We start from the raw sequence: 19,397 nt of genomic DNA on the forward strand, positions 1-19,397 counted from the left end.
CTAGAATAAAAGCTTGGGAAGTTTCCAAAGTTAGATAGGATAAGTGAGAGGATGAAACGAACAGGAGACTAAGAAGCAGTGGTCAGTAGGAAAAGGGTTACAGAAGCCAAGGGAAAAGAGAGGTATCAAGAAAGACTGGTAGTCAATAATGTTAAATGATTCAGTAAAATAATAAAGGACAAGGACTGAAGAAAGGGACAACGGAGTTGCTAACTAAGGAGTCATTGAAGATTTTGGAAAAAGGTATTTCAATAGATACAGTGGTGGGGGTGAAATCATAAGAAGTTAAGGAGTCAAAATATGGTAAGAAGTTAAGGCTGTGGATACAGTTTACTCAGTACTGTACTATAATATAGGTGATACAATGAATAAAAGGCTAGGTCTGGAGTCACGAAGACCTGTGTTCAACTCAGACATCAGAAGCTTACTAGCTATGTGGCTCCGAGGCAAGTCATTTAATCTCTGTTTGCCTCAGTTTCCTCATCTGTAAAATTGGAGTCATAATAACACCTATCTCTCAAGGTTTATAAGGATCAGATGAGAATAATTGTAAGGTGTTTTATGCAGTGCCTGGCACAAATGTTAGTTGTTATTATTTCTAAAAGTTTAGCAGAGATAAGGAAGAGAGATATATGACTTGATATACCTCAGAAGAGTAGGTGTGTATGGATGGGAATTATATCACTGCAAGTCATCATCCTTAAACTGAAAGTCAGGTTGAAGGGATTGGGTTAGACAACTGAGGACATCCTGAAGCAGACTGTTGGAGAAGACTGGCCAGCAAGATTTGCAGGTTTCCTGTGGCTCAGTTTGTCACTGTGTTCTATAACACAAGCCAATCTTGGTGAATTGATGAAGGATGGATACCCAAAGCTTTGTTTCAGCTGTCTCCACCCTGACTTGTCTGAGGGCTTAAAATGATAAACAAGAATATATTCTGGATGCTGCTGTGTGCATCTGATTGTTTCTTAAAAATCTCATCTTTGCTACCAACTATGGAATTAGACCACAATGCGTTCTTGCCATTAATAATTGAGTTAATTTGTTATACAGGATCCTGAGTATAGTTGGGCCACTGGTGACACTGGTGGTGTTATCTAACTGTAAAAAGAGTTCCTCCCGTTGTGATTTCATGGAAGCATAAATATTAAAAACATCTCCTTTTGAATCGTTGGTACTGATTTTTCATGTCTATCTCCTAAAGAATCACCAGAGCCACAAGGTGATAACACAATGGCTGAAGTGGAGTCACCTGGTGGTTCTACACTTACTAGTAATACAAGTTTTGCTAGGTAAAAAGTTGTTAGCTAAATCTACATATACACATATGTATATATTTTCTACACATACACATATGTGTGTGTATATATATTCTCATGTGAGTGTATTTTCTCATTTAAATCTTTGTAGTGACATGCAGTGACTTTTAAGATGCAATTTTGTAGCAATAAAGTCATGTGAAGGACAATGGTTTTTTTTTTCTGTTTACTCATATCTGGCACAAAAATCTTTTCAGTGACAGAAATGAAATGTTACTTTTCTTTTCCTAAGCCTTAGTCTTAAAGAGGGAAGAGTTATTAGGATATCTGTTCATTTAAAAAAAAATAGGAAGATTAAACATGAAAGGTAAAAATTTACTTACATTAACCCATGGGTGTTCAAGGACTTGCAGAGCTGAAAACCGCTGATCAACATCCACCAACAGCATCATGGTAATAAGCTCCTGTGAAATCAAAGATTAGATCCAGTTTATATAACTTTTATACCCAAACCCCAAAGTTTTTAAGTACCAACCTTCTATTCCAAGTTAGAAAAGTATTCTAACATTCTTTCCTTCCTTCCTTTCTCTTCCTTCCTTCCTTTTCCTTCCTTCCTTCCTTCCTTCCTTCCATCCTTCCTTCCTTCCTTCCTTTCTTTCTTTCTTTCTTTCTTTCTTTCTTTCTTTCTTTCTTTCTTCCTTCCTTCCTTCCTTCCTTTCTTCCTTCCTTTCTTCCTTCCTTCCTTTCTTTCTTTCTTTCTTTTTCTTTATACCTCTTTCTCATTTCCAGAAGTGATTTTTTTTCATTACAATTATAGAGGACCATTTCTCAGCAGTTAGATTTTACTGTTTCAGAAGTCAATTTTTGGTCTATCTTTTCTAACATACATTGATTTATCCTTTGATACCTAAATAACAGCCTGAAAAGATTTTTTTAAATTGTAGTTTTATAACCACTGGTTGGTATAGGAAAAAATCCAATAAAATGTGAGATATAAAAATTCTAAAATTCCATTTTATAAATAACCAACTTTTTGTAGATGGATTGTGTATACTCTCAAAGGCACAATATTAAACTAGAGGTAAAAAAATTTAAATTCTAAATAGATTACCTCAATACAGAAATCCCATTTCCTGCATTTTTATTCAGTTTTGTCCTTGAAGGAAAATTAGTTTTTCTCCTCCAAACCAGATAATATGTTTAGGTTAAAAAAAGAAAGGACATAGAAAGAACATGATAATGGCTTATGTATATATGTGGGCTATTATATAAATATATGCATATATACACCTATGTAACATATATTATATATAATATATTTGTCTGTCTGTCTGTCTATCTATCTATCTATCTCTATTCCACAAAGATGAAGAAACAGCTTAAATGGGAGTAGTTTTGTTAAGAAGTTAATGTGATGTCTTCTGGATGACTTGATAGTTCTGAAGCAAGGATAACAAATCCAAGGATTAATGAAGGCATTGAGATCTTGAAATCACAGCTTGGGCTGGATTGTTGTGTCAGCAATCAGTTTGTTTTCCTTGTGAATGCCTAGATAACAGAGAAAACTTAACTCCCTTTGAAAATAGCCAGCAATGTCACAGTACTCAAGTGCTGAATACTCTTTGGCAATGACTTTTCCTAGGAGGGAATGTAGTGTCAGCAGAATAAGCAGAGAATTTTGAGTCAGAAGAACTGGTTTCTAGGCCTGTTCTGTCATTCACTATCTGTCTGGACAATTACTTGAACCTCTGTTTCTTCATTTATAAGATGGGAATAATAATATTGTAGAATGTACAGGACTACCATGAAAATCAAATGAGGTAACACATGGAGAACTCTATATGGGATACTATATACTTTGAAACACCATATAAATTTCAGTTCTACTACTGTTATAAGTTTCAACCAACTGAAGAAAATCCATGATTTGTTCATTTTTGCAACCATTTAAGAAGCTATGTATGAGGCACTTTATGGGGAACTATGAGTACCCTCAAGGAGGTAGATAAATCTAGAGGAGATAAAACACATAGAAAATAACTGGAAAACAAGGAAAGAAAACCATAAGAGCATTAGAAGTAGTACAGGCAAAAAGTGCTATAGGTGTTTAGAAGAAAGAAATATTACTTCATCCATGTCTGGAGGGCTTAAGGAAGGGGACACTGGAACTAGGCTTTGAGGGATGGGCTAGACTTTGATAGGCAGAGGTAAGGGAAGGACATTCTAGGAAGAAGGAAGCACCATAATCAACTTTTAGTCCTTTAAAACTTGTCTCAAACATTTTGGGTGACTTTTACCTCTTCTAACACAAAATACTAAATCCTCAGGTTGCATTTAAAGCCCTTCACAGTATGACTCTCACCTACTCTTCTAGACATAATTTCATGTTATTCGCCCTTCATGTACTCCCTGATCCAGTCAAACTGGCCTCTACACTGTTCTCTGCCTCCATGTGCATAGGCCATCTTCCTTGAATGTCAGGAGTATGTTCTTTCTTTACCTTTGCCTCTGGGAATCCCTAATTTCCTTCAAACCACACAGGTCAGGTGCCACTTTTGACAAAAGGCCTACTTTACTAATATCTCAAATCATCAGTGTTCACTGCTTCCTGACAATACTTTGTATTACTCGTGTACATGTTTGAAGAATGTAAGGTCCTTGACACAGAAGCTTTTATTTTTGTCTTTATGTGTCTTGCACTTTGTAGATACTTAAAAAAAAGATTCGTTGAACTGAACTGTTTAAGAGCCTTCATTTTGAAGAGTGACAGTGTGAGTGTAATTGACTAGAAAATATTTGTTTGGGCCTTTTCTGGTTAAAATAAAGGGCATCAGTAATTTTGAAAGTTCCTTTCCAGTCCACAAATTTGAATTCTGTTTGGTGCATGCCCAGTGGACAAAGTATGGCCCAGAGCAGGTTGGAGATCTTGAGCTTACACAGTGAGAGAGTCAGAAATCGGCTGACTTCTGAGTTCAGTGCCTACTTAAGGTACTGCCCAGTTAGTTGGGAGCGGAAGATAGACTTCTGCTGGCTGTGTACTTTCCAGCATACAGGTGTGACTAATGAGACCTTTAGGACCTTTCATGCCACTTAGATTTAGAGCCCATTTCTCACTCAGCTATTAAAGCCACTGCTTTGGGGGCCTCTGAGTCCCCCGGCTCCATCTCTGCCTCAAAAGCAGCAGTGTTTCTGTTCCTTCTGAGGGTGATCTATGGGAGCTGGATACCAACCTATTTGGATAGTTACTTCCTCACTCTCCCCAGCACCATTTATTGCTTCTACTGAGCCCATAATAAGCACTTTACTAGTAATTTATTTGATTTCTTGGATTTCTGCACCCTTCTTTTATGGTGTGAAGGTAAGCTACTGAGAGTAATGCCATGACCAGTTTCTCTGAGAACTCAGCAGTAGTGTCTTAATCTTGTATCTGTTGAAATTTATCCAGAAGCTGGAAGGAATGAAAAGACATTTATTATTTGCCTCCTGTTTGTCAGGTATTGTGCAAAGTACTGGGAACACAGATATAAAAACATAGTCCTAGCCCTCAAGGAACTTGTATTTTAATAACGGAATGTAAGAGGTGTTTTTGGACTAAGAATTTACAGGGTTGGTGAATAGAGTTACAGTGGAAGTGATTGTCATGTCCTTCCCAGGAAGACTTATGTTGATCTCGATATGGTTCTCAGAGGTAAGGACTGGAAGCAGAGAGTGTTAAGCAGAAGATAGGATGCATAGGCAGTGGTATGGCATGAGGATTACTGGACAGCAGCTACATGGGTCCTTGTCCGGTCAGCTCTCGAGAACCCTCCCCAGTTGGGAGCCGGGGCCCCTGGTGGGAGCTGACGACACACGGACAACAGAGAATGCCCTGACATTCATGAGACCGTCCTTGAGTAACCCAGCTGAAAGGGATCTCATTGTGCTTCTCAAGTTTCTCAGCCAGTGCTCACCTGGCCTTTCCCTTTACAGTCACGTTCTGCTCGGCAGCATCTCTCTTTCTTTCTTTTTTGGACATGTCTTTTGCCACCTATCGTAACAAAAGGCTCTTGGAAGAGAGCTGCTATTCACCTTTGTATATCCAGCCTCTTGCATAGTGCCTTGTACATGTAGGTGCCTAGTAAATGACTATTGAAAAGTAAACTGAAAATGTTGCATAATTTGTCAGACAACCCACTGGATTTCTTGATATAGTTTGATTGTGCTGGCATCACTTACCAATATGTCACCAAGGCAGCAGGTCATTTTAATCATATTAAAGGGTTGAATGTGATGCTTTTCTTTTTTGATGGTGATGCAACAAATTCATTCCCCTTCAGATGGATTATCAGTCTAATTCCCTATGTTTAATCTGCAAACCATCCATAATAGCACTGGATACATCCATTCTATGGCATTTGGCCTTTAAACCATGCCCCTATGGCACCTCTCTCTGATTTCCCAATTGCCTCAACAAAAGGGAGAAGAACCAAGCAAACGCCTTTTGCATATATCTCTTATGCTATAAGCCAGAATTTTCAATCCTGAAGATGAGACCAGATGCCACACCTCTCCTGAGTCATGAAACAGAATCAAAGAGTTACAAGTGAGGTCATCGCATCTAATCCCCTCTCTCTGGGCAAGCCCACACAGTTAAATTATCTTTGACAGATAAAAATTGATCCCGTTTTAAAAAGACCTCCAGGAGAGGAATGTAACGGAATTGCTCCATATGGCAATCCATTCCAAAGTTGACAAATTTAATTATAAGGAAATAATTTCTTATGCATAACTTCAAATCCTTTTGCTGCAGATTAAACACATTTTTGATCATTCAGTCTGTGAGTAATAATACTACATATACTTGAAGATAGTTCTTAAGTCATCCGCGAGCCTTTTCTTCTTTGGGATGAATATGACTTATTTCTTTCATTTTAGTTGTTCTCTTCTGAGTAATCTTCACATTCCTCCATTCCCCTGAGTCCACATGATGATCTCCGATGGGCTGTTCTTAAAATTAAGAAAGCTGGAACTCAATATGGGCTGATAGACCAGAGCCAAATGATGGCGCCAGGGATATTCAATAATAAATTATACTCAGACCTGGAACTTTTTTTTTTTTGCTTTTTGGAGGGGGGAAGGTAGGGCAATTGGGGTTGACTTGCCCAAGGTCACATGGCTAGTTTTTGTGTTAAGTGTCTGAGGCCGGATTTGAACTCAGGTCCCCCTGGCTCCAGGGCTGGTGCTCTATTCACTGTGCCACCTAGCTACCCCCAGATTTGGAACTTTTCAAAATGAAAAGGACATCTCATGAAGAAGAAAAATAAAAAGACAAACCAATTCTTTCTAAGCCCAGTTTCAAAAAAATTTAGGAATATAAGTCAGCCCTGGTGATAGTTGCACAAATGTAAAATAATGCAACAAAAAGTCTGCCATTTTCCAAAGCATTCTAATTTTCTTACTGCAAGTATTTAACATATTTGTGAGAAATTTTTTTTCAAGCGAATCTACTGGTTTTATGGGATGAAATAATGTCCCCTCCCCCTTCTCCTCTTTATCTACCCAAGTCCCATTTTTCCTTCAAGGCCCAATTACATTCCTTCCTCTCTCATGAAGCCTTTTCTCATGAAGCTCCAGCTAATTGATGATTTCTTCCTTCTCTAACCTGTGATGGCCAGCACATGCTGCTATTTGATCATATATTGTATTATGTTATTTGGTTCTCTTAAGTATGTATATTTAGTTCTCCCAACAAGACCATAATGGCCTTGAAGATGGGCTTCATGTCATATACTTCTTTCCAACCTCTACTGATTTAGGCACATTTCTCTAGGTACAGAAATTTTATATAGTATAAATCCTTAAAAAGAGTGATTTGTTTTGGGGGCGGCCAGGTAGCACAGCAAGTAAGAGCACCGGCTCCAGTGTCAGGATTGACCTGGAGATCGAATCCCGGGCTCAGACACTTAGCACCCACCCAGAAACACCTGGCCGTGTAACCTTGAGCAAGTTACTTAACCCCAATTGCTTAGAGGCGGCCAGGTGGCTCAGCGAGTAAGAGCACCGGCTCCAGCGTTGGGATGACCTGGAGATCGAATCCGGACTCAGACACTCAGCACCACACCCAGAAATAACTGGCCATGTAACCTTGAGCAAGTTACTTAACCCTGATTGCTTAAAAAAAAAAAAGAGTGATTTGTTTACCCACCCACAATGGGAAAAAAAAACGAAGTGGATAAAAAAAATAGACATGTAAATGGATAGTCCTGTGAATTAGTGCATACATATCTTAGACAAGTGATAAAGTTGGACAATGGGTGGGTTCCAGTACAAAGATCATAATGAACCCAGTCTGCCTGCTTCTGTCAACACCAACCATTGTAGCCCTCGTATTCTCCTAGTGATGCTAAATGGTTATGGATTACTAAACACTATGATACAAGAAGAATCCAAATTGCAGGTGACCTAAAGTACAGTGGAATGATACATGGTGGGTATAAGTAGGCTGTGGTATGTTACTGATGATGACTTGAACACAAAACGTGACAAAAAGGAAATCATCAAGGACATAGATGACAGGAAAAGGAAGTAAATAGGTCTCATATTGAGCAAGAGAGACGAGAGAGTATAGAATCTAAAACTGGAAGGAATTTCAAGATCATCTAACCTCCAGTCTGGTTAAGTGACTTGTCTAAGGTTGCGCAGAAAGTTAAGGTCTGAACTGAGATCTACTCACTCTTTATCAGATTTTAGGAGAACTTTAAGCTAACATTTATACTAACTGTACAGTCTTTGAAAACATATTCACTATAATTCCTAGTGTAATGTGCAAAAATGATACTTACACAATATCAATAGTCTCTCTGCCCATGGTAATTAGCACATAATCCCAATGCTAACATACACAAGGAATATAAAATCCTCCAAAATCTACCTTTGCAGAATCAGAAACATTGTCCCAGTATGGAGAAGGGAAGTCCACTTGACCCATCAAGATCTGATCAAAAAGTACTTCCTGATCATCACCACTTCTGTTTGAGGGGAGAAAAGAAAAAAAGCAAATTCAGGGTATGTCTGTCCACTCTGCATCATCATGAACTGCACTCCCTCCCCCAGCAAATTTTCTAAAATGTATATTTTTAAGCAATTCAAAATATCAAAGAGGAATTGTTTTGGTAAATTTAAGAATGAACAAAATTTTAAAATAGCACAGAGAAGATTTATGAATATCATACAAATTAGCATGCACGATATGGAAAAAATAATAGGCATTACAAATAAAGATCCACCCCCCTCCTTTTCTCCTGCAGCAGACTTCTTTGTATTCAATACAAGAGAGACATATGGACCATTCTGAGAATAGAGAAATACATTGTTAGGATCTGAATAGAAGATTGTGGTCCATACCCACGGAATGGAGGGAAACCACACAGCAGGATGTAAGTAATCACACCAGCTGCCCAGATGTCCACCTTGAGGCCATATCTAAAATGTAAGTGATATTAAGATTTAGAAAAATCAGGCCAGGGTAAATTACAGCACATGCTACAATACAATAATATATCTATCACTCCACCCCATTCCCCTATCAGAAAATAATTAACACTAGATAAGCTGAAACTGGACAAAAAAGATATACATGAATGAAAATCAGAGGAAATACACCCATATTCACAGGCAGATATCTGCAAGTGTAAGATAGTAGGGGAAAAAAAGTCAAATTCAGACTCAGAGTGAACCAGAAAAGAAAATACAACTGTTTCAACACTGTGGCATCTGAGATGGTCACCATGGTCATAAAAGAGACTGTATTCTTTGTTTATCTATGCCATTTGCTGAGAGTACCTCATTTGCTGTCTTATCTGTCAACCTGTTCCTCTCCCCCTCCTCCTTTCAGCTATAATAATAGCGGGCACATATTACCTAATTTGATCATCATAATAACCATATCAGGTAGGTAATTTAGGTATCACCCCCACTTTATAGAGGCTAAGAAAATTTAAGTTAATTTCTTCTAATTACACATATCTAATAACAGAAGCAAGATTTGAATCAAGGTCTCAGGACTACAAATCTAGTATTTTTCTCTTATATCCCTATTTTCCCTCTGTTCTCACTGCTCTCCTTTCTGGCCTGTGTCATGACTGCTTCCCTACAAAAGGTCAGGAGGAAAAATTTACCTCTAGACTGCCCAGAGATGATTGGGGGGAGGGGGGGAGTGGAATGGCAAAGGGGAGGGAGGGGCATGGGAAGGGAACAAGAGAGAGAGGAAAAGGAGGGAAGAGAATCAGGCAGAAAAACAAAACAGAACAACCACCTGTTTTTTTTATAGGCACAGAAAAATATATAAATAATTTTCTATTGCTTGTGGTGACAGATACTCAGTATCGCAAGCTTTTCTGGTTTAGGCATGCTTGGAAAGAGTGAAGATGGGAGACAGACATAGATAGGGAGGGGGGAGAAAGGGAAAAGAAAAGAGAAAGGAGAAAGGAAGAGAAGAGGGGAGAGAAATGGCGGGGGAGCGATAGAGGAGAAAGAAAGGAGAGAAGAGGGAAAGGAAAGAGTAAGAGAGGGAGAAGGAATAAAGAGGGAGAGGAAAAGGGAGAGCGAGAGGGACAGGAGTGTGGGGAGGGAGAAGAAAGGGAGGAGAGGAGAAAGTAAGAAACAGGAAGGGGGCAGGAAAGAGAGATGTGAACTAAGGTACGCTTTCTAGGGCTGGGAACAGTCTGTAGCTGTAGTTTCTGCATACAGAAACCTTCAAATTTCCTCTATTTCACTGCCACTGGTAAGTGTTTACATGCTACATTAAATCAATAGATCCTAAAGAAGGCCAAAATGGGATAGTGATTGGAAATTAAGGGTAACAGAGAAAATAACCACAGGAAACTAATCGCTATCTAGAGCAGATTTTGTTTCTTTTATCTCCTTGAGGGAGTTAATTACTATCACTGTATGTTTCACTGTTAGTCTGAAGACTTTCTCCTCTGGGGTTAATCACTGCTGTGCTAACCCTTAACAGAGGGCAAATGAGAGCCTTAAACAAGAAGGCAGTAATTGGTGATTCGATTTGAACAACACACAGAAAGACCTTCTCTGTAAAGATCGTGAGATGAGAAAGGCCTGAGAACTCAGCCAGACCAGAACAGCAGCACCACACTTCCATCGCTCACTGCTATTCAAAACAAAGATGGTAAAGAAGTTACCCAGTTTCTGCAATGATTTCTGGAGCCACATAAGTAGGGGTGCCACAGACAGTATACAGGGGGCCGTCTACAATGGTCGCCAAGCCAAAATCTCCTAGCTTTAGAGATTTGCTGCCATCTTGGTGTTCATAAACCTAAGAGAAATGTCAAAATCATAAGCCAATGAAAAATAAGCATCTTTAACTGAAAAAAAAAGAGGGGACACAGTTTAAATTCTCCAAAAAAACATTGCTTATGGTTTATGTTAAGGGCTATTGATTAATTTTCTTTATAAAAAGGATTTTAAAATTCAGTTTTTTAAAAAGCAAAGAAAGCGATTTTCAGGCCATCTCACCACAAACACACATTCACTAAAAATTATCTTTCTGGTATTAGGTGCTAGGTACCACCAAATTTATTTTAATTTTTGTTCTCTGAAGGGAGTATTTGCACTTCAACTGAGGTCATGTGAAACCATTGCCAGGAAGATTATTATTAGCATGTTCTGCTTTGGGGGCTCTTTCAAAAGCATGCTATTGATAAGAGGGGAAAAACATTCTATCTTTCCATCTAAGAAATCAAGAAATTTTTCTCACTTCTTGACAAGAACCATATATTTCACATTCCTTTAATGCTAGTCTATGATGACCAGAAATATGATTTATTATTAAGAAAATCATCCCCCAAATTCTGTCTTCAAAGAATCAATACAAAGACATTCAGGAGTCTCACCCTCAGCTCCCTATCAGAAACAATTAGAAGGAAAAAAAGGAAAATCATAGGAAGAACTAAGGATTCCAGCAAGAGATAACCTCAAGAGATTTTTTTTCCCCAAGAAAACAAAGGCTATTTCCCTCCTCACATCAAAAGAATTCTTCAAGGAAGTTATTTCCTACATGTTCTTCTGTTTTCACTCTATGAGCATCTGTTACTTGCCTCAGCAACTGAAGCTGTTTCACGGCAAGGTACTTCACTGCACATCAGGAGAGCAGCTACTGTACATATACCATGCCTGCTTTCCTTTGAAAGAAATAGATTGACTTCCCATTTTGTTGCAGCACAAAATGCAGATTTGTCTGGCTAGCTAAGTTATTTCATCAGCAAAGATGATTTGGATCCAGCTGTTAGGTGGTAATAGTTATTTGGAGCCTCCTCTTTTAGGGGAGAGGGAGTCTGGGAACGAGAGGGTAAACCCTCAATCCAATTCCACACACATAATTGGGATCAAGGTCTTCTATAGAAATAACCATCATCCATGTGGAGTTGAGTCTTCCTAGAGGGCAAGTGAGCATCTACCCAGAGATCTAAGGGGTAACTTGCATTTGAGGTACTAGATTGAACTGAGATCCATAGAAGTTGAAGGATACTAATTTTCTGCTGCTCCCAGAAACTCAATCGTGGGACCACAAAAACTCAACAAATGGCAGGTATCTTAGAGGTCACCTAGTTCTGAAACTATAATCTCTTCTATAACATCCTCAATAAGTAAATATCTAGTTTCATCCTGAAGACCTTCGGTAAGGGGAGACTTGTTAATTCCTGAAGGAGTCCATTCCCCTTCTGCACAACTCTAATGTTAGGAACAACTCCTTAACATCAAACTGAAATCTGCTTCTCAGTAATTATCAACCATTGCTCCAAATTCTGTCATTTAGATCCAAGAAGAACAAGTCTCCTCTTCCGAATGATAGACCTTCAAGAATCTGAAGAGAGTTAGGATAACCCCCCCCTCCCTGTCTCCCCCAACAACTCTCCTCTACTTTGGAGAAGTTCTTTCAAATGATCCTTTCATTGCATGGACTGTAGTTCCCTCATCACAATCTTCTGGATTCATCCCAGTTCATCAATCTCCTTCTTAAAATGCAGTGCACAGGTCTCAACAAAATATATTCCAAAAGTGTTCTGACCCAGGAAGAATTCACTGAGTTGATCACCTTTTTCATCCTGAACAGTATGACTCAATTTAGCTTAAGGTTTATGCTTTTTTTTTGGCTTTTGTATCACTTGAGAGTTGGCTTATTATGAGCTAACAATTAGAGGGTCACAGATTTAGAGCTGGAAGCTCTAAAATGTTCCTATTTTTTAATAAAAGAATTTAGATTAATTTGTTCCATATCACTTAGGCATGGTGGTTCTTAAATTTGAGGCTAGATCCTGTGACTCCAAATCCAGGTCCCTGTGCACATTAACATATTTACTCCCCTAGATATTTTTTTAACATGAAAAATATCATACCTACTAACCCTATGCCTGTGAAGTTGATTTTTTTTCATTTGAGGGTAAGACTTTACATTTGCTTACATTAAATTTCATCTTCTTATGTGTAGCTCATATTCTGAGGCTGTCAAGATTCCATTGGATGCTAATTGTCATTCATTGTGTTAGCTATCTCTCAGTTTTTTTGTTATCTGAAAATTTGTGAAAACATGCCATCTATGCCTTAGTCCAAGACATTGACCAAAAATTCAAGCAGCACAAGGCAAAGGACAAAACTCTGGGGTATTCTGAAGTGAATATCAACTCAAGTTGATCTTGTTCCATTAACCTACCATGTTGGGAAATTACCCACCTTGCTTCATGGAAGTTGTCTAACATTGGCCAAGCATTGCTGAAAGGGTCAAGGACTTCAAAACATGAATTCTGGAAGACCTTAGATTGTTCCCTAGTATCTTGCTATAGTGCTCTGCACACAATAGATGCTTATTATTAATAATAATAAATTGAATTAAAAACTGTTCTAGGCGAAGGGAGTCTCTCCATCTACTCAATAGCTATTTATTTGTTTATGAGTTCAATATGCAGGATATTCACATATTAACTGCTAGTCCTCCAGAAAAATACCTAAATGTTTTCATAGAACTGAATAGCTTTTGAATTTAAATGGAGCTTCCATTTAGTCACAGGATCTAGAAAAGAAAATACCTCAGAGGTCACTGAGTCTATTCTCCTGGCATTGTATTGTTACCTTTCTATGAAGCAAAGCAATTCAACCCTTACCCCTCCTCCACTGTTACCCACATACTGATGGCACATGCTCTGTCAAATTATGTAGACTTAGCTCCTTATTGTTGCTTTCTATGTCTCCTCTTCTTCAGTATTTCCACAGCTCTTCTCACAGCACAGTTACATACCTTACCCCACATTCTACAGTAACCTAAGAACAAAAGCAGCCACCCACAGAGCAAGTCATAAATCACATTCCAGGTCTGACTGAGGATCATGTCATTCCTTTGTACTTACCAAAGGTATTTTTGTTACATCTCTCTTTTGGAACAAAATGCAGGTCATAAGGGCCACTGTATGAAGGTTCACGTGTGCCAAACACAATGTGAGAGAGAATGGTTGCATGTGTGATAGGCATGTGATGTCAGGTGTAGTCCATGGTATGTGTGGGGAAGAGGGAGAAATGAAATCAAGGGAATAGGGGTGAAGAAGAGAGAGAAAGGGAAAAGAAGGGGAAAGAGAGAGACAGAGAAAGATAAGGGGAGGGGAAGAGGGAGAAGGAGAGGGAGAGAGATGGTGGTAAATGTCAATGAGCATGTGTATATGGGGCTATCAGATACATACTGTAAAGGGATTCTGTAGTGTCTATTAGTGCCAGACATAGGGTGGGAGAAAGTTGGTGAGGTAAGTGTCACTATTAGAGGAGAGGGCATGTGTATGTGTGATAGTATGAGACTAAGTTACAGAATCATAAAACTTCATAGAACTGGAAGGGACTTCAGTGGCCATCTTGCCAAACCCATATAAAACAAACAAAAATCCCTATATCCTAAACTCCCTCTAAAACATCTTTGATAGTAACTGAGATGATGGTTCTTGTGTGAGAGTTTTAAGGGGAAAGTGAAAAATGTGTCAGAAAATGAGTGTGGAGATAAGGACAGACAACTAAGTGTGTGACAGATGGGGATATGGTGTGAGGTAGGTGTAGGGATGCATGAAGTAAGAGTGGAGTGGCATTTGAGCATAATGTGATGGAAAATGATGATGTTTATGTCAGGTTGGAGTAGAAAGGACTCAGCTGCCACTTAATATAAAGAGTATCTCTTTTGCCCAGAAGAAGATGGAAAAGGTCTAACAAACTCAGTCCTGGTACCCGTGAAGTGTCTGACCAATGTTTGATTTGGTTCTTGAGAGGCCTTTCTCCCCAGGATCCATCCCCTCCTATCCTTAGACAACATCAAAATATTCTCATGGAACACCTATTTATATCACCCAGACCAGCAGGATTTTACAAAAGACAGTTTACTGTACTGGTAGAATATATCAATAACCCAGCACATACTAAAACGCATACTAAATATTTAATATAGCCCTATGATAGAGTTCAAAACCCCAAGAATTATTAATATGGGTAAAAATATTACTTTAAAACAAATAAAAGTTTGACTGACTCAAAGGAGCGATTGTTCCTAATCCAATTTAAGGAACAATTTGAATACATTACTACATGACAGTTATAAAATTCTTGTGTCTTTTTTGATCCTTCTTCACTTCTTTTAAAAATGTTACTTCAAAAATTTTTCATGTTTAAAGGCTGCATCAGAACTCTTCTCCTCCTGTGATTTATGTTAAAAAACTTTAAAGAAAATTAACATGGGCAGGTCATGGTATTGCTTAGGAGAGAAAATAACAACTCCGAGACCAAAGCTTAGGACATAATTGGAAACATTTCTATCCACAAACAAGATATGCTACAAAAACTTGTCATGAGTTAACTATCTAGAGTTTCAGGTTTAGAACTGAAACTATTTTAAACATCTTTTTGTCACTCACTTGCTGATATGTAGTTTAGGGAAAGAATAAAACTGAGTTATTTTTTTTCTTCTGAAGAAGAGGAGATAGTTAAAAAAGAGTGTATACCAGAGGAAAATGAGAGATTTGCCACGGACAAGAGTCCCAAGGAGCTCATACAACTGAGTTGTCTGATAAGAGAGGGCAACAGCCACAGACGGAGGCATACGTGTCTGTTGCTGCACCAATAAAAGATGGGCATGGGTAGCATGATTTAAAAATCTAATTAAAACTTTGTTAAAACCACAGATTGTTGAATACATCTGTTTCACAAAAAAAATTACCTCCAGAAAGTATTTTCCCAAATGGCAGCTATAAATCCACTTTAAAGATCTCTAACTTTTAATTAAAAACTTAGTTCAAAGCATCAAACAAGTGCATGTTTAAAATGCTAAGTCTTAGGATATACACTACTGAGTGAAGCCACTTGACTCTTATTCCTTCACATCTCTCCTTAATGTAACCATACTTTAGAGCCGACAAGCACAGGTTGCAAGTGTAGACAACTCAGATAACTTGATCTGAGTTGCTTCAGTGATGGGATCTGCTTGTAAAATAAGAAAATAAGTTTGCTTTCATTCTAACTACATTTTAAGTAAAGCCCATGACCAACATGACTCACATGTGAGGTGGCGGGACATTAATTGTCCGTCAAGGAGTAATCACACCGTGAGAGATAATTTAATGTTCGTCTTAGGCACAATAAATACTGTAGATGCTCTCCTACATTTAAATGCTGAAGGGCTATTAAAGAGACGGGGATTAGTGCAAATTACCCACTATGTAGTGCTTTCACTGTTTTAACGAAGCAATAAAACTGTGTAATTGTACAACACTAATTGAATGCAGCTACACATAATTGTGGGTTGCCATATGTATCCTATTACTATAAAGACTGTCAGTATTTTGTAAGCTGCTCTTGTGATCATTGCAGATGGCTATAGTCAGAGAAGTTGTTCTCTAGGGTTTATTATACAGCTATAAAGACATCCCATGATTTGACAGAATAAACGTGTTAAATAGCAGCAATTATGAAAAAAGGGCCCAATTAAAACATGAAGGCATGTCCTACCAAGAATAGACACAGTGAAAGGTTAGGTATGCAGACTTTTGGCACACTGGTATTTTATATCAGGCGTTTCTGAAAAAGGTCTCTTTTCATTTCTTTGGGTTTAGGTACTCAGCAGTAACTCTCTCAACAATAGATGTTTGTATATAGACCTGATTTGTCTTGGACGGGAAAGCCAGACTATTTTTTGTTGTTTTTAAAACATGTCCTTAATATAAAGTAATAAAATGCAGCAGGTGATCATAAAACAACATGAAACCCCACAGATGACCCTAAACCCTGAGGATAAATGTGCAATATTCTTGTGATCCTGTGTTAGGAAGCTAAATGCTGACTACTATAGCAGATGTATCAAACCAAACATAATTCCCATCACTGCTTATGCTAGGACTATGGGATGACCCTATCGATATTTTGGCCAAAGAATCACTGGCCTCCTGGGAATTATTTACCTAGTAGAGGGTAATAAGAGATATTCAAAATGGATACCTGATACCTGGATTAAACGAAAGGGGGGGGGTTATTTTTTGCATCTTTAAAGCTGACAAAATTATAATCCAATGTTTAACAATACAATTCAATGTTTACAGTTTGACTTATTTTAAAGAAAATCCTATTCAACTAACTGAAGAATTCCTGTCATTGGACTCTAGGAGTATCATTTTCAGATAACCAGATTCATTTAAAAATTTCAGCTTCCAAGGAGTAAAATAAACTCAAGCCTGATCAGTACACTCCTGTTTTTCTTATTCTCTTAAAGCCATTAAAAACTATTATTAACTTTGTAGCCTTAAGAAACTTATTATCTTTTTTGAACCTCCACAACAATCTTTTGTAGTAGGAGCTACAGGTGCACCATTATTTCCACTTGACATATGAGGAAACTGAAGTTGATGGAGGTTAAGTGACTGGGACAAGGTAACAGCTGGGAAGGATCAGAGAAGTTGAAATCATGTTTTCCTGACTTAATTCTCACACTCTGTCCACTATGCCATGATGCCTACCAATGCCTTCCTTTTCAAAAGATGTATTGCAAATTTTATATTACTACCTGGTGCTAAATAAATTAGAAAAAAAGAACTAAACTTATTTTCTGCTATATTCTAATTAGTATGCTGTATAGGGTGATAAAATAAATCTTTATAGAATAAATGTTAAGATGATAGAAATAAAAGGTAAAAAGAGTTTTACATAATCAAGAGGGAAAGGAAAAGATCAATAATATCTAGTCAGAACGTAAAATTAAGGTTTCAAAATACTGGGCTGGAAACAATTCTACCCTTTGCCCTCTGACCCCTCCCCCCCCATTCCCTGGGAGCTTCCTCCTCCCCATGGAACATTCTTTTTGAGGCTCAGGCTTGTGTTAAAACGGAGGAGAGAAGCATTTTCCAGCAGCCATGCTATTGTACTTTTCTGTGTCAGTACAAAGATAGGAAGAAAACTGAGTGAGGCAAAGCAACAATATCTGTGTATATAAGTGAATATCTGAATGTATGTGGAGGGAAATCTACTGCCAAAATCTTCTAGATATATTTGTGTATTTACTTATGTTTGGCCATTAGCAACAAGTTTAGAATACATGCAGGGTTTTGTTTAAAAAAAAGTCAACTGAATACAAGGGGTCATATAGGAATCACTTGTATTGCAAATTAAATGACTTGAATAAAATTAGAGATGAACATGCAATGGAAAAGAAAGCAGGAAAAACATCAAAGGAACATTCTGATAGAACCAGATATTTTAGCATTTCAAACCTGGCACTTTTGATTCACAACTCATCTTTTCTGATATCAGAGATTTTTAGAGTTGGATGAAGCCACAAAGGCCTTCTAGTCAAATTTGCTTCCAAATGCCAATACTTCCTACAAAAACATCCATGTTAGATTGTTATCCAGCTGCCACCTGAACATTTCCAGTGAGGAAGAGCTCACTACTCTGGGAGGAGCCTGTTCCATTGTTAGCTAAGCCTTACTAAAAACTTAATTCTACACTCAATTCTGCAATCTACTCCATTTAACTTCTACCCATTCATGCTAGTCTTGCTCTGAAGCAGAAGGAAGCAATGGAAAAGGATGTTGGCCTTAAGTTGTTATTTGTTATTTTGTTCTCAAAGAGGACCAATGACATCAGGAAGGTGATGTCTTGACTTGCAAGTGAACTGGATTTAAGTGAGGCAGGGCTGTGCAAAATCACCATCACTCACTCCTCCAGAGCCATCTGGGTCCAGTGGCGAGATACAGATCAGGACGAATGGAGGAATTAAGTTAGGCTTTTCAAGGTCTTGCAATTTTCCTTTATTGTCACTAGATGGTATACTTGTCGACTGATAAACCATCAATTAATGATTAAGGACAGCAAAGCAGATCTTTTAAAAGTGATGTCAAATGATCAGAGCGGTACAATTTGGAGCCATCAGAGGAAAAGACCTGTAATTATATGCTGATTGCTGACCAAGCATTTTTCTTTTTAGAGAGGAAAACAGTCTATGGCTTTATGACTGACTCCTGTACTCCTCAACAAAGCCTAAAGCTATTCTTTACAATTCATACTTTTGTATAGTCATAGAATAAGTCTTCACATTGTGGGGGTCATTTACTCATTTATCTCTGGGTTTCAGGATAATGCTCTAGATGATGCTCTAGATCATAGCTCTAGAGATGGGAAGGAACTTAGCAATCATTGAATCCAACCTCTTCAATTTACAGGCAAAGAAACTGAGGCCTAGAGAGATTTATCATATTTAGCATATGATCACATGCTAGTAAGTTGGGATTTGAACTCTGGACTTCCTAGTGACTCCTCCCACTTGAAATTCCCTCCCTGCCCTCCAGTGCTCTATCATCTATACCACACATCTCTCCAGTAATTAGGTGAACAGATTCAAAGATGTTTTTGAAGTTAACACAAATTATATTGGATACTAAAGTTAATTTAGAAAAGGAAAAGGCAAAAAGAGAAAATATGAGTAATAAGTTAAAAGGTTATATTAACCTTCTAGCACCTTTAAAAAATAAATCTTTCTGAAAATATTCTCTCCCAAGATCTTTGCTTCACCTTAATACTAAGACATCCAGCCCTACACCTTCACCTGACAATGGTCATGCCAGAGGCTTTGTT

General features: G+C 38.0%; 1 protein-coding gene across 3 annotated transcripts in view; it reads right to left on the reverse strand.

Annotated features, from left to right (window-relative positions):
• Positions 1-19,397, reverse strand: part of DCLK1 (doublecortin like kinase 1) — a 435,938-nt gene that overhangs the window by 46,625 nt on the left and 369,916 nt on the right. For all 3 annotated transcript variants that reach the window (XM_069080369.1, XM_069080368.1, XM_069080370.1), the window contains 4 exons: positions 10,439-10,572; positions 8,643-8,720; positions 8,170-8,266; positions 1,643-1,723 (listed from right to left, as the gene is read on the reverse strand). In XM_069080369.1, coding sequence (XP_068936470.1) covers positions 1,643-1,723; positions 8,170-8,266; positions 8,643-8,720; positions 10,439-10,572 — 390 coding nt within the window. The remainder of the gene's footprint in view (positions 1-1,642; positions 1,724-8,169; positions 8,267-8,642; positions 8,721-10,438; positions 10,573-19,397) is intronic.

Source organism: Petaurus breviceps, unplaced genomic scaffold (genome assembly GCF_028583685.1).
Source record: "Petaurus breviceps papuanus isolate PSGF00001 unplaced genomic scaffold, PetGlider_PUasm1.0 91133, whole genome shotgun sequence".
NCBI lineage: Eukaryota > Metazoa > Chordata > Mammalia > Diprotodontia > Petauridae > Petaurus > Petaurus breviceps.